The sequence below is a fragment of the Hipposideros armiger genome, unplaced genomic scaffold, assembly GCF_001890085.2.
Source record: "Hipposideros armiger isolate ML-2016 unplaced genomic scaffold, ASM189008v1 scaffold_95, whole genome shotgun sequence".
NCBI classification, from domain to species: domain Eukaryota; kingdom Metazoa; phylum Chordata; class Mammalia; order Chiroptera; family Hipposideridae; genus Hipposideros; species Hipposideros armiger.
In genome coordinates, this window is record NW_017731445.1 from 3,603,596 (window position 1) to 3,615,395 (window position 11,800).

Genomic DNA, 11,800 nt, shown 5'->3' on the forward strand with positions numbered 1-11,800 from the left:
TTACTCGTCCTCCTCGATGACGGGAGTGACCGTGAAGCTGCTGGGCTCCGAGGCGGGCTCGCATTCAAGCACTCCCTTTGTGCTCTCATTACTAATAGGAGAGCTGCTCGAGAGGGAAACCAAGCCAGAATCTTGACTGCTGGGCGGCGAGAATACTGGGAAGTGGGGAGAGACAGAGGGAGAATAGTGCGTTAAAAGTGTCTAATCTTTATACATTCAGTCTTCAATTAGGTCCCGACAAAGAAAGAGGCACTCTGCATTTCTATTCCGAGTTGAAAGTGTTTTGACAAACACTCATTAAAATCCCCAGCACTTCTTTAGAATAAAAAAAAAAGTATTTCTGCACAGTATTATCTATTTAACTGTAGGGGAAAGTTAGCTTATCAGAGTTCCAGTTTTATGTTCATCAAAAACAAAAAACAGCCTGCTCCCCTCTCTTTGGGGAAACTATTTCCACCTCTCCCCGAGCCCCCCTCCTTTATGTAAAGGATGCTAATAGACCTTGTCTTGTCAAATGATCCACCTGACAAATTACCCCAAGCAAGACTCCACTATTTGACAAGTAACCCTGGTTTCAATATCTAGCAAGTGAAAGGTGCTAGCTTTTCAACTTTCCTGTTATTTCTCTTAAATATAGGAGGACAAACATTTGGGGCAGGAGGAGTCACATACATATCATTTAAAAAGTAAAAAGCAGTGCATGGGAGGGAAACTTTTTTAAACCCCAAAAAGGAAAAGAACTTGAATCATACCACTCTAAAATAGAATTCAGGTAAAGATTTTAAAAGCAAACCTATGAACATAAAACGCCACAAGGAAACTGACATTAAATATGAAGGACGCAAAAGTAATAAAGTGCTGAACAATTTTTGCAACCTTACAAGTCACAGTAGATACAAAATTTAAGCAAAAGGGTCTCTGACCTTCTTAACCTTAGCTGAGTTCAGATCCACCCCCAGAACTCCCTTCCCGCCTAGTGTGAATGTAATTAAAGAGAAGCTGCAGTGGCAATTTCTCTCCTCATTAACTTCCTGATTGGTTTCAGCCTCAGGATTCTGCCGGGCAGTAGTTTGTCACCAATTCCAAATGGCCAATCGTTAATACTAATGTTTGTGTAACTAACTGCCAGCATCTGCCACGGCTTCTTGTACAACAATAATGGTGAAAGGGTACATTAGTGCTCCTGTGTTAATTCAGCTCGTGTTCATCAATAGGGAAATCTATGATGTAATTAGCAAAATGCATTGGGAGCTGAGTGTTGAAGTCATTTGTAGAGAGCTAAATCATAGGAGAAGCTGTACAGGGCCCTGATATGTTTGCCATCAATACTTATTATGTTTGGAATTTAATAAGGTATATTACCATGCTGAAAAGAGGCCTTTTTACAAGAGAACACCATTTACGCTTATTATGGGTTTGGAAAAGGTTTGCTGCAGCTAGTGAAACCACACAGAAATAAAAAAGAGAACTTTGATTTAAGAAGCAGACCTTTAACCACTCCACTGGACCAAATTATTTCAGAAAGCCTCTTTTTTCTTCTAATGTGACATATGGATGGACAGACAGATGGATAGTTTTGTATAGCTGCCTCAATATCCAGTAAGGAAAGGCATGATCTGAAAATGTAGTAAGTGAATAAATTTGAAAAACAATTTAGGCAATTTTCTGATAAGCAATTATTGTGATACTTATAGTATTTGTTTAGTAACTTAAAAAGCAAGGTAATAATTTGAAAGCTGTTTTTAAAGGAAAGAGCCATTAAATAGTATTTTATAGATGTTCAACAGGGTGGTATATGCATATATAAATATATAATGGCAACCAAGAAAAACCTAGGAACCTATGAAATCTAAAGCCTTCACTTTATTGTTCATAAAGTCTTCTTACTAAATTTGAATTGTTATATGGATTTAAAATTCCCTGCAAATATAAGATGAATTATGTATTGTGTTACATGCACAAGGATGTTGGGATATACACAGAAATGTTTTCCAAAGGTGATGGACTTTACTCTGACATCTTGTTACTACATAGAGATCTGGAGATCAGGCTAAGAGCCAACTGGAGTCTATGATTAATCTGCCCACCTCCATCCTGACCTCAAACCAGTGACAAAAGTTCCCGTCTAAAATCGTAGGGAAGGGAATGAACATACACTGACTTCCTGTATGCCACATACTTCAGTGAGGTATTTAATCCTCAAACCATTCACTGAGAGAATTATTCTCTCCATTTTACATAAGGGACCCCGTGGGAGCTGTCGAAGGCAGTGTGGCACTGGTCGGCCCAGTACTCTGGCTTGCTCTCATCCCTGCCCCAGCCCACCCTTGGGTGCCGCATTTCCCACTGGCCACTGAATCTTCCTCATCTGTGTGAGTTTAAGGAGGCAAAACAACGGACTCATGAGACTAACACAGAGGCTATAGAGGAATAGGTAGGTGTTCTCCTAACGTGTTCTGAGCCCTTCAGTTAACAGCTAACCTAGAAGATGACCTCACCCCAAGCTACACACCTCCCACTCCCCATTTAGCCAGCTTGGGACTGAAAAAGGGAGGGGTAGGAATTCTGCAAAGGAAAGGAATTTGGGGCTAGAGGACCCCTTTTGCTCTCATTTGCCTTGTGGGTATTTTCTTGGGAAGTATTCCTGTGACTTGGGGCTACAAAAACATGCAGTGTGTTACCTGCATAGACTAGGGAGGGTCCAAATATACTTAACGCATGACTGCACTACAGAGAAGATGCAAATAATGAACTCAATCTGTTCTGAAAAATCTCTGTATTTTTAAAAACATTGTTCCACTGAAAATTTAAATCCATGTTCTTTTTACTTCTGTTCAGGGCTTAGCATTGCCTTGAGTAATGGGCTGCTGGAATTAGGGATAGTATCTGTTTAACGCGTTTTGTGCAGCACCTCATAAAAGTAGTTTCAAGTGCATTAAAAATTTCATAAGTGTTTATCTTAGTGACTAATGTCCAAAATCTATTTTACTACCACCCTTAAATATACCCTTCTCCATTTTAATGCAGCTTCATTAAACTTCATTGGAGGGAAGAATAATTGATCATTATAAATCATTTTATACCAATTAAAAATTCAGAAGTCAAAATGATCATTTTTGCTTTTTAAGTTGATTCTAATGAGCCCTGCACAGGGAGAATTTGAACTCAAAAGTTTCTTAATTATTTTGTAAAAATGCTATTGCCTCGTGTCAGTGGGACTGTAAGGAAAGATATGCTGTTGGTAGCACTAGAAATTGGTTCAATCTTTCTGGACAGCAATCTAGTGACATGTAATAAGCACCATAAAACTGTTCATACCCTCTGACCCTGTAATTCCACTCTAGGGAATAAGCCCAAAGAAAGAAAGAATAATTGGCCCAGAGATGCTCAACGCACCACAATTTGCATCAATGAAGATGTTAGTGCTTTGCTTTGGTGCTGCGGGGTGCGGATGGGGGCAGCCACATTAGGGTTGGGGGCAGGAAGCGTTCACAGGCAATAAGCAATTTAGGATTATGCTACCCTGTAATCATCCATAGGCTCCCAGCATTTACAGAAATGGAAGAAATGACTTCTGGAGACCAAAGTAGAGACTGAAAAATAAGAAAAAGGAAAACTTGCCCATCTGATCTTTTTTCCTGTAACAATGAAAGGTGGGTAAACCTCCTAGGCTGACCCCTGTTTGAACCAGCAAGCCCAGTATCTGTTTTCTCTCACGTAGCCTATGTAGTCTATTTGTATACAGAAGCTAAAGGTTTTTCATTATTTAAAAACAACAACAACAACAAAAAAAAAACCTTACACATAATCACTCTTACCAAAGCTGGAAAAAAAACAAAAAACAAAAAAACTTAAGATGATTTCAGTGATGCAAAGTAAACCATCAGAATTCTTTTTGGAAAATATTATATACTGCCCCAAACCCCCTCCTCTCGGAAAAACAAAACAAAAACCACTCTAACTGCTAAATCTTTTGACATTGCAAAGACCCCTGACTTTTAACTTGAATGATCTGTTGGAAGTCAATGGACTGGAACAAATAATTCTCTCCCAGTGATGTGAAAAAACAGGATATTCATGCTTGAGAAAAAAATTTTCTTCCTCTGCATATTAAATACTATTAAACTCTAAGAAATCATTTAAAAATAAAAATGCAAGTGTCATTCTTCACTTGTTAGCAACTCTTCACCCAGATGCTGACAGTAAGAAAACAAAAGTGCTGGCCTCTTTGGTTTCCTAGCGTTTACAGGCATAAGAATCTGATGAAAATTTCTTAAGAAATCCTTCCACTTCCTGATAACCATAGTGTTTGGAAATAAAATCATGTCCAATCAATACTACTTAGCAGATATTTTATGTTTCACAATAGAACCCTTTTCCAGAGTGGAACTACTGCCCTTCTCACTAACATTTAAAATAATTAGGATTATCTTAGAGGACCGAAGATTGGCAGATTCAGTTTGTACTTTCAAACAGCATTAATTCTTGGCATTTAGAACAAGGGATAAAAGGTAAAGATATGAATGGAGATCCTTATTCAACCTGCTCTATCATGGATTAGCTCATTCTTTTCCAGTTCACGCCTGCACTCTAGTTAAGAGGAAGGCTAAGCTGTAACTGATGTAATTAGAAACCATAAGCTGAGAAAAAATAGCCCTTTCTTATCTTCCCCATTTACTATGTATTTACTAAAAAAATAATCTTTGAAACAATTAAATGTGTTCTTTCTACCTAAGTGTAATTAAAGAGTAGTGACAAAAGAGAGGGGCTGTTTAGAATTATGCTTTCATTGAAAACATATCTTAATTGTCAGTTCTAAAATCTAACAACAATTTTGAGGGGCCAGCTCTGCACTTGTAAATTGTAGAGAGAAGTGGCTGAGCCACATCTTGTAGATGGAATAAAGACCATTATCAGTGATTCTTCCTTGATACAACTATCGCAGCCTTTGTAAGCATTGGGAATTACCGTTTTTAAAAATGAAATGAACTTTTATAACAGAAAAGTACATATTTATGTGATAGACAGTACCCCTTTCACTCTAAATTTCTTGTATAACAGCTATATACAATTCACCTGATAACACTAGAACACCTTTAAAAAAAAAAACCTTTTGGTCCCCTTCACTCATTAAGAACAACTTCTCAAAACAAACAGAAGCCTATCAAACGTCCTTTTGGAGCACATGGAACAGCCTGAGGACCTGGGCTCACAGCCTGGCCCAGCCACTGCTGCAGACTAGCTTTCCTACTTCCTGAGAAACGAAGGGATAATGCACCTAAACCAACCGACTTCAACACAAAGAGAAGAATCTTTTTGTTTGTTTGTTTTAATGTAGTACACAAAACGGGAGGGGGGGAATATCCTTCAGCCTTATACCTCACCTGGGACCCAGGCAGGCTCATCTCCTCCTCCACTCCCACCCCTACCCCCTGCACAAAAGACCCTCCTGGACAACAGACTGGCAGCTGTTAGAGCCCCATAGTCCTTGCTTATTTCCAGTCATCAAAACCAACTGGAGTCTCAAAGCAAGCCCATGAATAAGAATGTGTCTGTGACAGCAGCCCTACCCGATGGGGAATCACACATCTAAGTGCCTCTTCAGGCCTCACCTCCCCGAACACCTCCTGCCTATCAGCAGTGGTGGTGTCCCCGGCTGCTCCTTCACTCCCAAAGTGTCCCCATCAGCCAGCTGTGGAGACTGCTCTCACTGACTTCCTTCTTCCTGAATGCTTCCCGAAGTGAGCAAGTGTGTACATGAGAGGCTAACTCATTAGTATTTGCTGAACTGACTTAGCCAGGCAGGAAGCATGTGGTGATACACAAAATCCAAACATTCACAGGTCCTCTAATTCACTGTTTTTTAATGAAAATATACTGTCTCAAAATCTAAACATAGTGTAGCTTTTACTTCTCTTTGGTAACAACATCCTAAGGTAAATCCTCACTGTGGCTAACTCACTCTGCTCTTTTCTTCTTCTTCAGTGAAATAGCCACAAAGCAGACTATGAGGAAATCCTCTCTACTACCTGGGCAGTGGACTTCAGCTTCCTGAGCCTCAGTTTCCCCATCTGAAATTAGACTGAATACGTATTAGTTTCCTTAATTCCTTTGTCTGTAGTCTAAATCTCAGTGTCTTAAAGTTAGGAGATTCTTGCTTTTGAAGGTGCCAGAACCCAATCCGTATTTAATACAAGGTCTGTTCACTCCAGACCGCACATACCTTTTTGGAGAGCCAGGAACCAGGATACACACTTACTTAATGTTGGCCTATGTACTAGTTTGAGTGTCACATCCAAGAGGCAAACCCTATTCCTCACTTGAGCAACAGGTCCCTGGTTACATATGCTCTGCCTTTTTCATTTTTGAGGCGGGGGATGGGGGTGATGAGAAGATGGCTGGTGTCAAATCAAAATCAAACAGCAGAGTGTCTGTGGATATACTTTATAAACCATACAAAAAATCGTGTCATTATCCAGTGATCAAGCAAGCCATCCCTTCAAACAGTAGTATTTGGAAGCAGGAAGAATCTCTTGTTTTTGAGCCTAAGTTTGTCCTAAAAGTTGGTAACTCTGGGCAGTACTGGGCATGGGCTTCAGTGTGCTAAAATAAGTAAGGGTTTCATGGCTCTTAATGTACAATTACTAGGTACCGGGAGCCCTGACTGAATGCTGCTTCCTGGGTTATCGGAAAGTCAGTGAACTCAAGAGCGGAGCTTGGCTTAGGTGTGTGGGCTTTGGAGGCAGGCCTTCGCTTCCTATCTGAAGACCCTGGACAAGTCCCTTAACCACTCTATGCCTTGGTTTCTTCATCTGTATAACAGGGACAGAGTAGAGGACACAGGATGGTTCTATGCAGAGTGCTGGGGCCCCATTAAGCTGGTTGCAGCTGAAAAGCCCACATTACAACCGTGCACAGCTTCACTATTTGGTCCCCCTCACATGTGGCCTGGCATCTGCAGCACCTCAGCACTGGATGCTGTCCACATTAAGCCAGCCATGTTCTAGCATCACTCCCAGCCTCTGTCCTCTCTGTTGTCCTCATCTACACCCGCTCCTGTCCCACTTCATTGATGGAGGACGTGAAGGGGTAGCAGTCAGAAAGCAGCTGCTGCTCCTGGTCCAGCTTCTCGCCTCTGGGGAGGCAGATAAGTGCACTGATGAGGGCAGGTCCTGCTTCCCGGCTGGGCTCTGCTCACTTTGGAGGGCCCATAAGGCTGGCCAGAACCCAGCTCCGAACAGCAGGAATTAGAGTGGGAAGACCATAAGGTCTGTCATCAGACACCAGCACCTCAACAAATGCCTGAGTCTCTGCTTCTTCCAATGTAAAAGGAGAATAAGAATCATGTATCTCACAACGTTGCTTTTTAGGGTTGAGGAGATGATACATGACAAAATAGTTTGTAAACTTGAAGGCTCTACATACTTGTCAGTCATTATGTTTTTTGTCCTCTTCCCCACTTCTCTAGGGAAGAAAGATGAGTTAATATCTGTATTCCACTAAGACAGGACTAAGAAATTAGTTAAGATTTTTATTAGACACTGGTTGGGAAAGAAAAAGCGAAGAATTAGTGATAACACAGCTCAAATATCCCTGAATACTCTGAGACAAGTTTCAGTTCTGATGTTCAGGAAAAGGTGACTGTTATATTATTCCTCTTTGTTTACACACTGAAAGACTGCAAGTTAAGAGGAATTCCAAACTGAAATCGGAGCTTATTTTGGCTTTTTACATCATGCACAAGACCTCGGTTACATATAACATTTCCTGAGCCAGGGCTAACGGGCAAGAAGACATGGCTTAACCAGGCTGGGGCTGAAAGCCTTGGGACCGAAACCGAAACCAGGTGAAAGACAAACACTGGGCAAACTGCAAAGAAGCTGAGAACATCTCCACGCGCTGTCCAGCACAGTGCTGGGCACACGCTACATGTTTAGGAATGGAGGAGTCGGCGAGAATGACCATGGCACTTTGTCCTCACAAGACACGCTGCACCCACAAAACAGGCTTGACCCACATACTGGCAGACACTCTCAAGTCTAAAAACCAACTTTGAGGATTTTAAAGTGCAAGGCTTTTCTTTCGTTCTGTCTGAATTTATTGCACAGAGATTCTATGGAAAAGCTGGGCGCCGAGGTAGAGAAAAGCTGCATGAAACACACCTTGGGGGGAGTGGAGAAAACAGGGTCTCAGCCCCGTTCTCACTGAGCACGCAGGTCCATGTTCCTTGGGGACTTTGCAATACCAACGAGGGCTCAAGTCCACCTTCAGTGCCACGCCTGCAGGGTCACACAGACAACTGCATTTGAAAACAGGGTTTAAATACATGCTGATCATCTCAGACACTAAGGCAGGTCAGGCAAAGAAGATGCTCTACGAGCCGTCTCTGGAATAGGCTTCCCTCCGATTCAGGGCAAGCTGCTTTCTCAGGTGCAAAAGGAATCCAGCCCATAGAGCAGGCTGTGGCCATCCTAGAAACTAGGTTCGCTCTGTCCAGATATTTTGAAACAAGTAAAAAATTTAAAGTACCCTGGTAAGAGTATTTTCTTCATGCTGAGAAGTATCACAGATACTTCAAACTTAAAGGGTAACATGTGATAGAAACCTCAACCTTGATGAGCATCTTCTTAAGGCTAAGAAAAAAGACGAAGGTTTTGGAGGCAACACCGCTATCAAAGAGAGTGAACGTTGCCTTCTAACCCAGGGCTCCAAATGAGCCCGCTTTCTGTCTAATCTACAAGCCTGAGGTCAGCCTTTCACTTTGGAATTACATCATCTTCAATAAAACACACTGCTTAACATGTAAGATGTGCAGTTTTAGCTATATGGTTTTTAGGAAGTCCTTTAAAAATATTCTGAGACTTTGCAATTAAATGGATATAAGAGAAAGTTCATGAGCCATTTTGCAAGAAGAACTTGTCTAACACTTTCAGCTAACACTTGAATGTAAATATTGTGCCTCAAATGATATGCTAGTAGCAGGAGAGAGGATTGTGTCAGGTAAATTATTTTATCTTTATTACCAGGAGGCTCTGTCTTTTGCAAAAAGCTAAACTCCATCAGTATTGGCTATAATACTATGCCAACTTTTCCTTCTCTTTCATTACAGGAAATTTAAGACTACTAATTATTTATATTTAGTAGAAGAAGAGGAAGGAAGCAAACACCAGGACACATCTAAATAAAATATATACCAGATGAAATCAATCAGACTAGAAAATTCCAGGCATTTTCAGGCAGGAGAATACATGCCTACACACAGTTGCACAAGTTATAAAGAACTAAATACAACACAGCCATCGTGAACAGATATGGTGGTTCAGATTACAGGAGCAAGAATTCACTCTTTTGGAATAGCTCTTGTTAAGGGTGAACTGATGTAAGAAAATAATAGAACTGTATGTTTTCCCAAAAGAATATTTCAACACTTTTCATAAGACTGCAACAGCTAAAAAAAATTTTAATATATGTATTTCTTAGAACTTTTTTTTTTAAGATGCTCTATTCAGTTACCCCCAAGAAAGGACGTCTGCCCTCAGAGGTTAATCTGTGGGTGATACAAGGCATTCAGGGAATGTGATTGTGCCTGTCCCTCTCCAGAGATTTCTGATATATTTTTTTAATTGTTTCAGGAGAGAAGGGCTCATGTTTTGACAAGTATTTAAGTTTACCTTTAAGAAAAGGATTTTCCTTTTTCCCCAACTGTATCCCATCTGAAGCCAAACTTACCACTAACCTATCTTTAGGGGTTTCTCAGAATAACCATGTATGGTCTCTTTGGGTGACAAGTTCCTAGATGAGCTGGTGAGCCGAGCTCAGCTCTGAACAGAATGAAGGTCACGAATACTGGTGGGTATTTTTCAAAGCATGACACAAAATTTTATGTAATTCTTCCTTCTGCTTGCTAGTCAAAACAGTGGTTTCCTTTCAGGATTTAGCTTTTTGCTTTTATTTTTTTTATTGTGGTATTAAGTACATTCGCAGTGGTGTGTGACCATCACCACCTGCCATCTCCAGAACTTTTTCATTTTCCCAAACTGAAACTTTGTACCCATTAAACAACAATTCCACTTTCCTCCGCCCCCAGCCTGTGGCAACCAACCCTCTACTTTCTCTGTGAATTTGACAACTCCAGGTACCTCATATCAGTAGAATTACACAGTATTTGTCTTCTTGTGACTGGTTTATTACACGAGCATAATGTCTTCAAGGTTCATCCATGTTGTAGCATGTGGCAGCATTTCTTTCCTTTTTAAGGCTGAACAATATTCCACTGTATTGTATATGACACATTTTGTTTACCCATTCATTTATCAATGAAGATATGGGTTGTGTCCACCCTTCAGTTATTGTAAACACTGATGGTATGAACACAGGTTCAAATAGTTGAGTTCTTGTTTTTGATTCTTTTACTTACACACCCAGAAGTACAATTGCTGGATCACGTAATAATTCTAAGTTCTGAGGAACTGCCATCCAGTTTTCCACAGCGGTGGCACCATTTTGCATTTCCACCAGAATGCACAGAGATTCCATTTTGTCCATATCCTCAGAAACATGTACTTTCTGTTGTTTTTTATTGTTGCTGTTTTTTTTTAAATAGCCATCATAATGGGTGTGAAATACAGGATTTAGTCTTTGATCTTTTTCTATTAATCCCTTCCTTCATGTCTTCCTACAAATCTTCCCCAACCCTGACCTACTATCTTTTCTCTACTTTCTTACCACCAAATTTAACTGAAGAGTCAGCCTCACTGCCCACTTACTAGGTTATACCAGGCAAACTGGTGGCTGTCTCATTCCCAGGAGAGTTTTCTCGAGGTCGCCCATAACCTGCTGATCACCAAAGCCAATGGCCTGTTGGGGCACTTGGCCCTCCCCCAGAGTACTGGACACCTGACCATGCCCTCTTCCTCTATCATCCCCCAGGCCTTCTCCCCTCCTCTGACCATCTATCTCTTCTCCAACCAGTATCCTACGTGTAGACTTTCTCCCAACTGCTTGACTTGGTCCTCTCTTGTCACACAAGCATTAAATATCACCTCCTTGCACGTGACTTCACAATTTACATCTCTTGTCCTGACTTCTCATTAAGAACTACTTTTGTATTTTAAATATCTGCTGGACATCTCCACCATGATGGCCCACCTGCAATATAAACTCATGGTGTTTAAAGCGGAACCCACCATCTCCTCCTCCAGCTATAAACCTGGTGCCCCTCCTGAGCACACCCACTTCACCTGCTGGCTCAGGCTCCGAGCCTCAGGCACACTTTAGACCCCTTCTTCTCTTGTACTAATCTGCCAGCAGTTACCCTGCCCAGTCTTCTCTCTCTGCTTCACTTCATCCAGGACAGCCTGTGACTCTTCCAGAAGCGTCTCTCTAACACGGTGTTTTTCCTAAAATAAACGCCTTTGGTGGGTTCTGGACAAGTCCGAACTCACTGTCCTGGCATTTGAGGAGCACCCTGATTTCCCACCTCTCCCCTGCACTTAAGCCATGTTCCTGACTCACTCCTGCTCTAGATCCTAGCCACACCTAGGTTCCCTGCTGCTGACACTTAGCTCCTGTTGGTCCCACTGTCTCCCCAGTCGCAGGTCAAAACCCAGCTCCTTGATGTCTCTAAACAGAAACAACCTCCCCCTCCTCTAATGCCCAGAGGACTGTGCCTGTACCTGTCCTATGGCACTATCGCTGCCGCCTTCCTATCACCTTCCATTATAGAACCAGCAACTCCCCCACAGAACAGGGTAGGATGCATGTCATACGTGTCTTTGAAGCCCTTCTGCTTACCCCTGGT

General features: G+C 41.5%; 1 protein-coding gene across 1 annotated transcript in view; it reads right to left on the reverse strand.

Moving 5' to 3' along the window:
- DMRT1 (doublesex and mab-3 related transcription factor 1) overlaps positions 1 to 11,800 on the reverse strand; it is a 115,234-nt gene continuing 103,434 nt past the window's right edge. The window contains exon 5 of the mRNA XM_019645888.1: positions 1 to 155. Within this exon, the coding sequence (XP_019501433.1) occupies positions 1 to 155 (155 nt within the window). The remainder of the gene's footprint in view (positions 156 to 11,800) is intronic.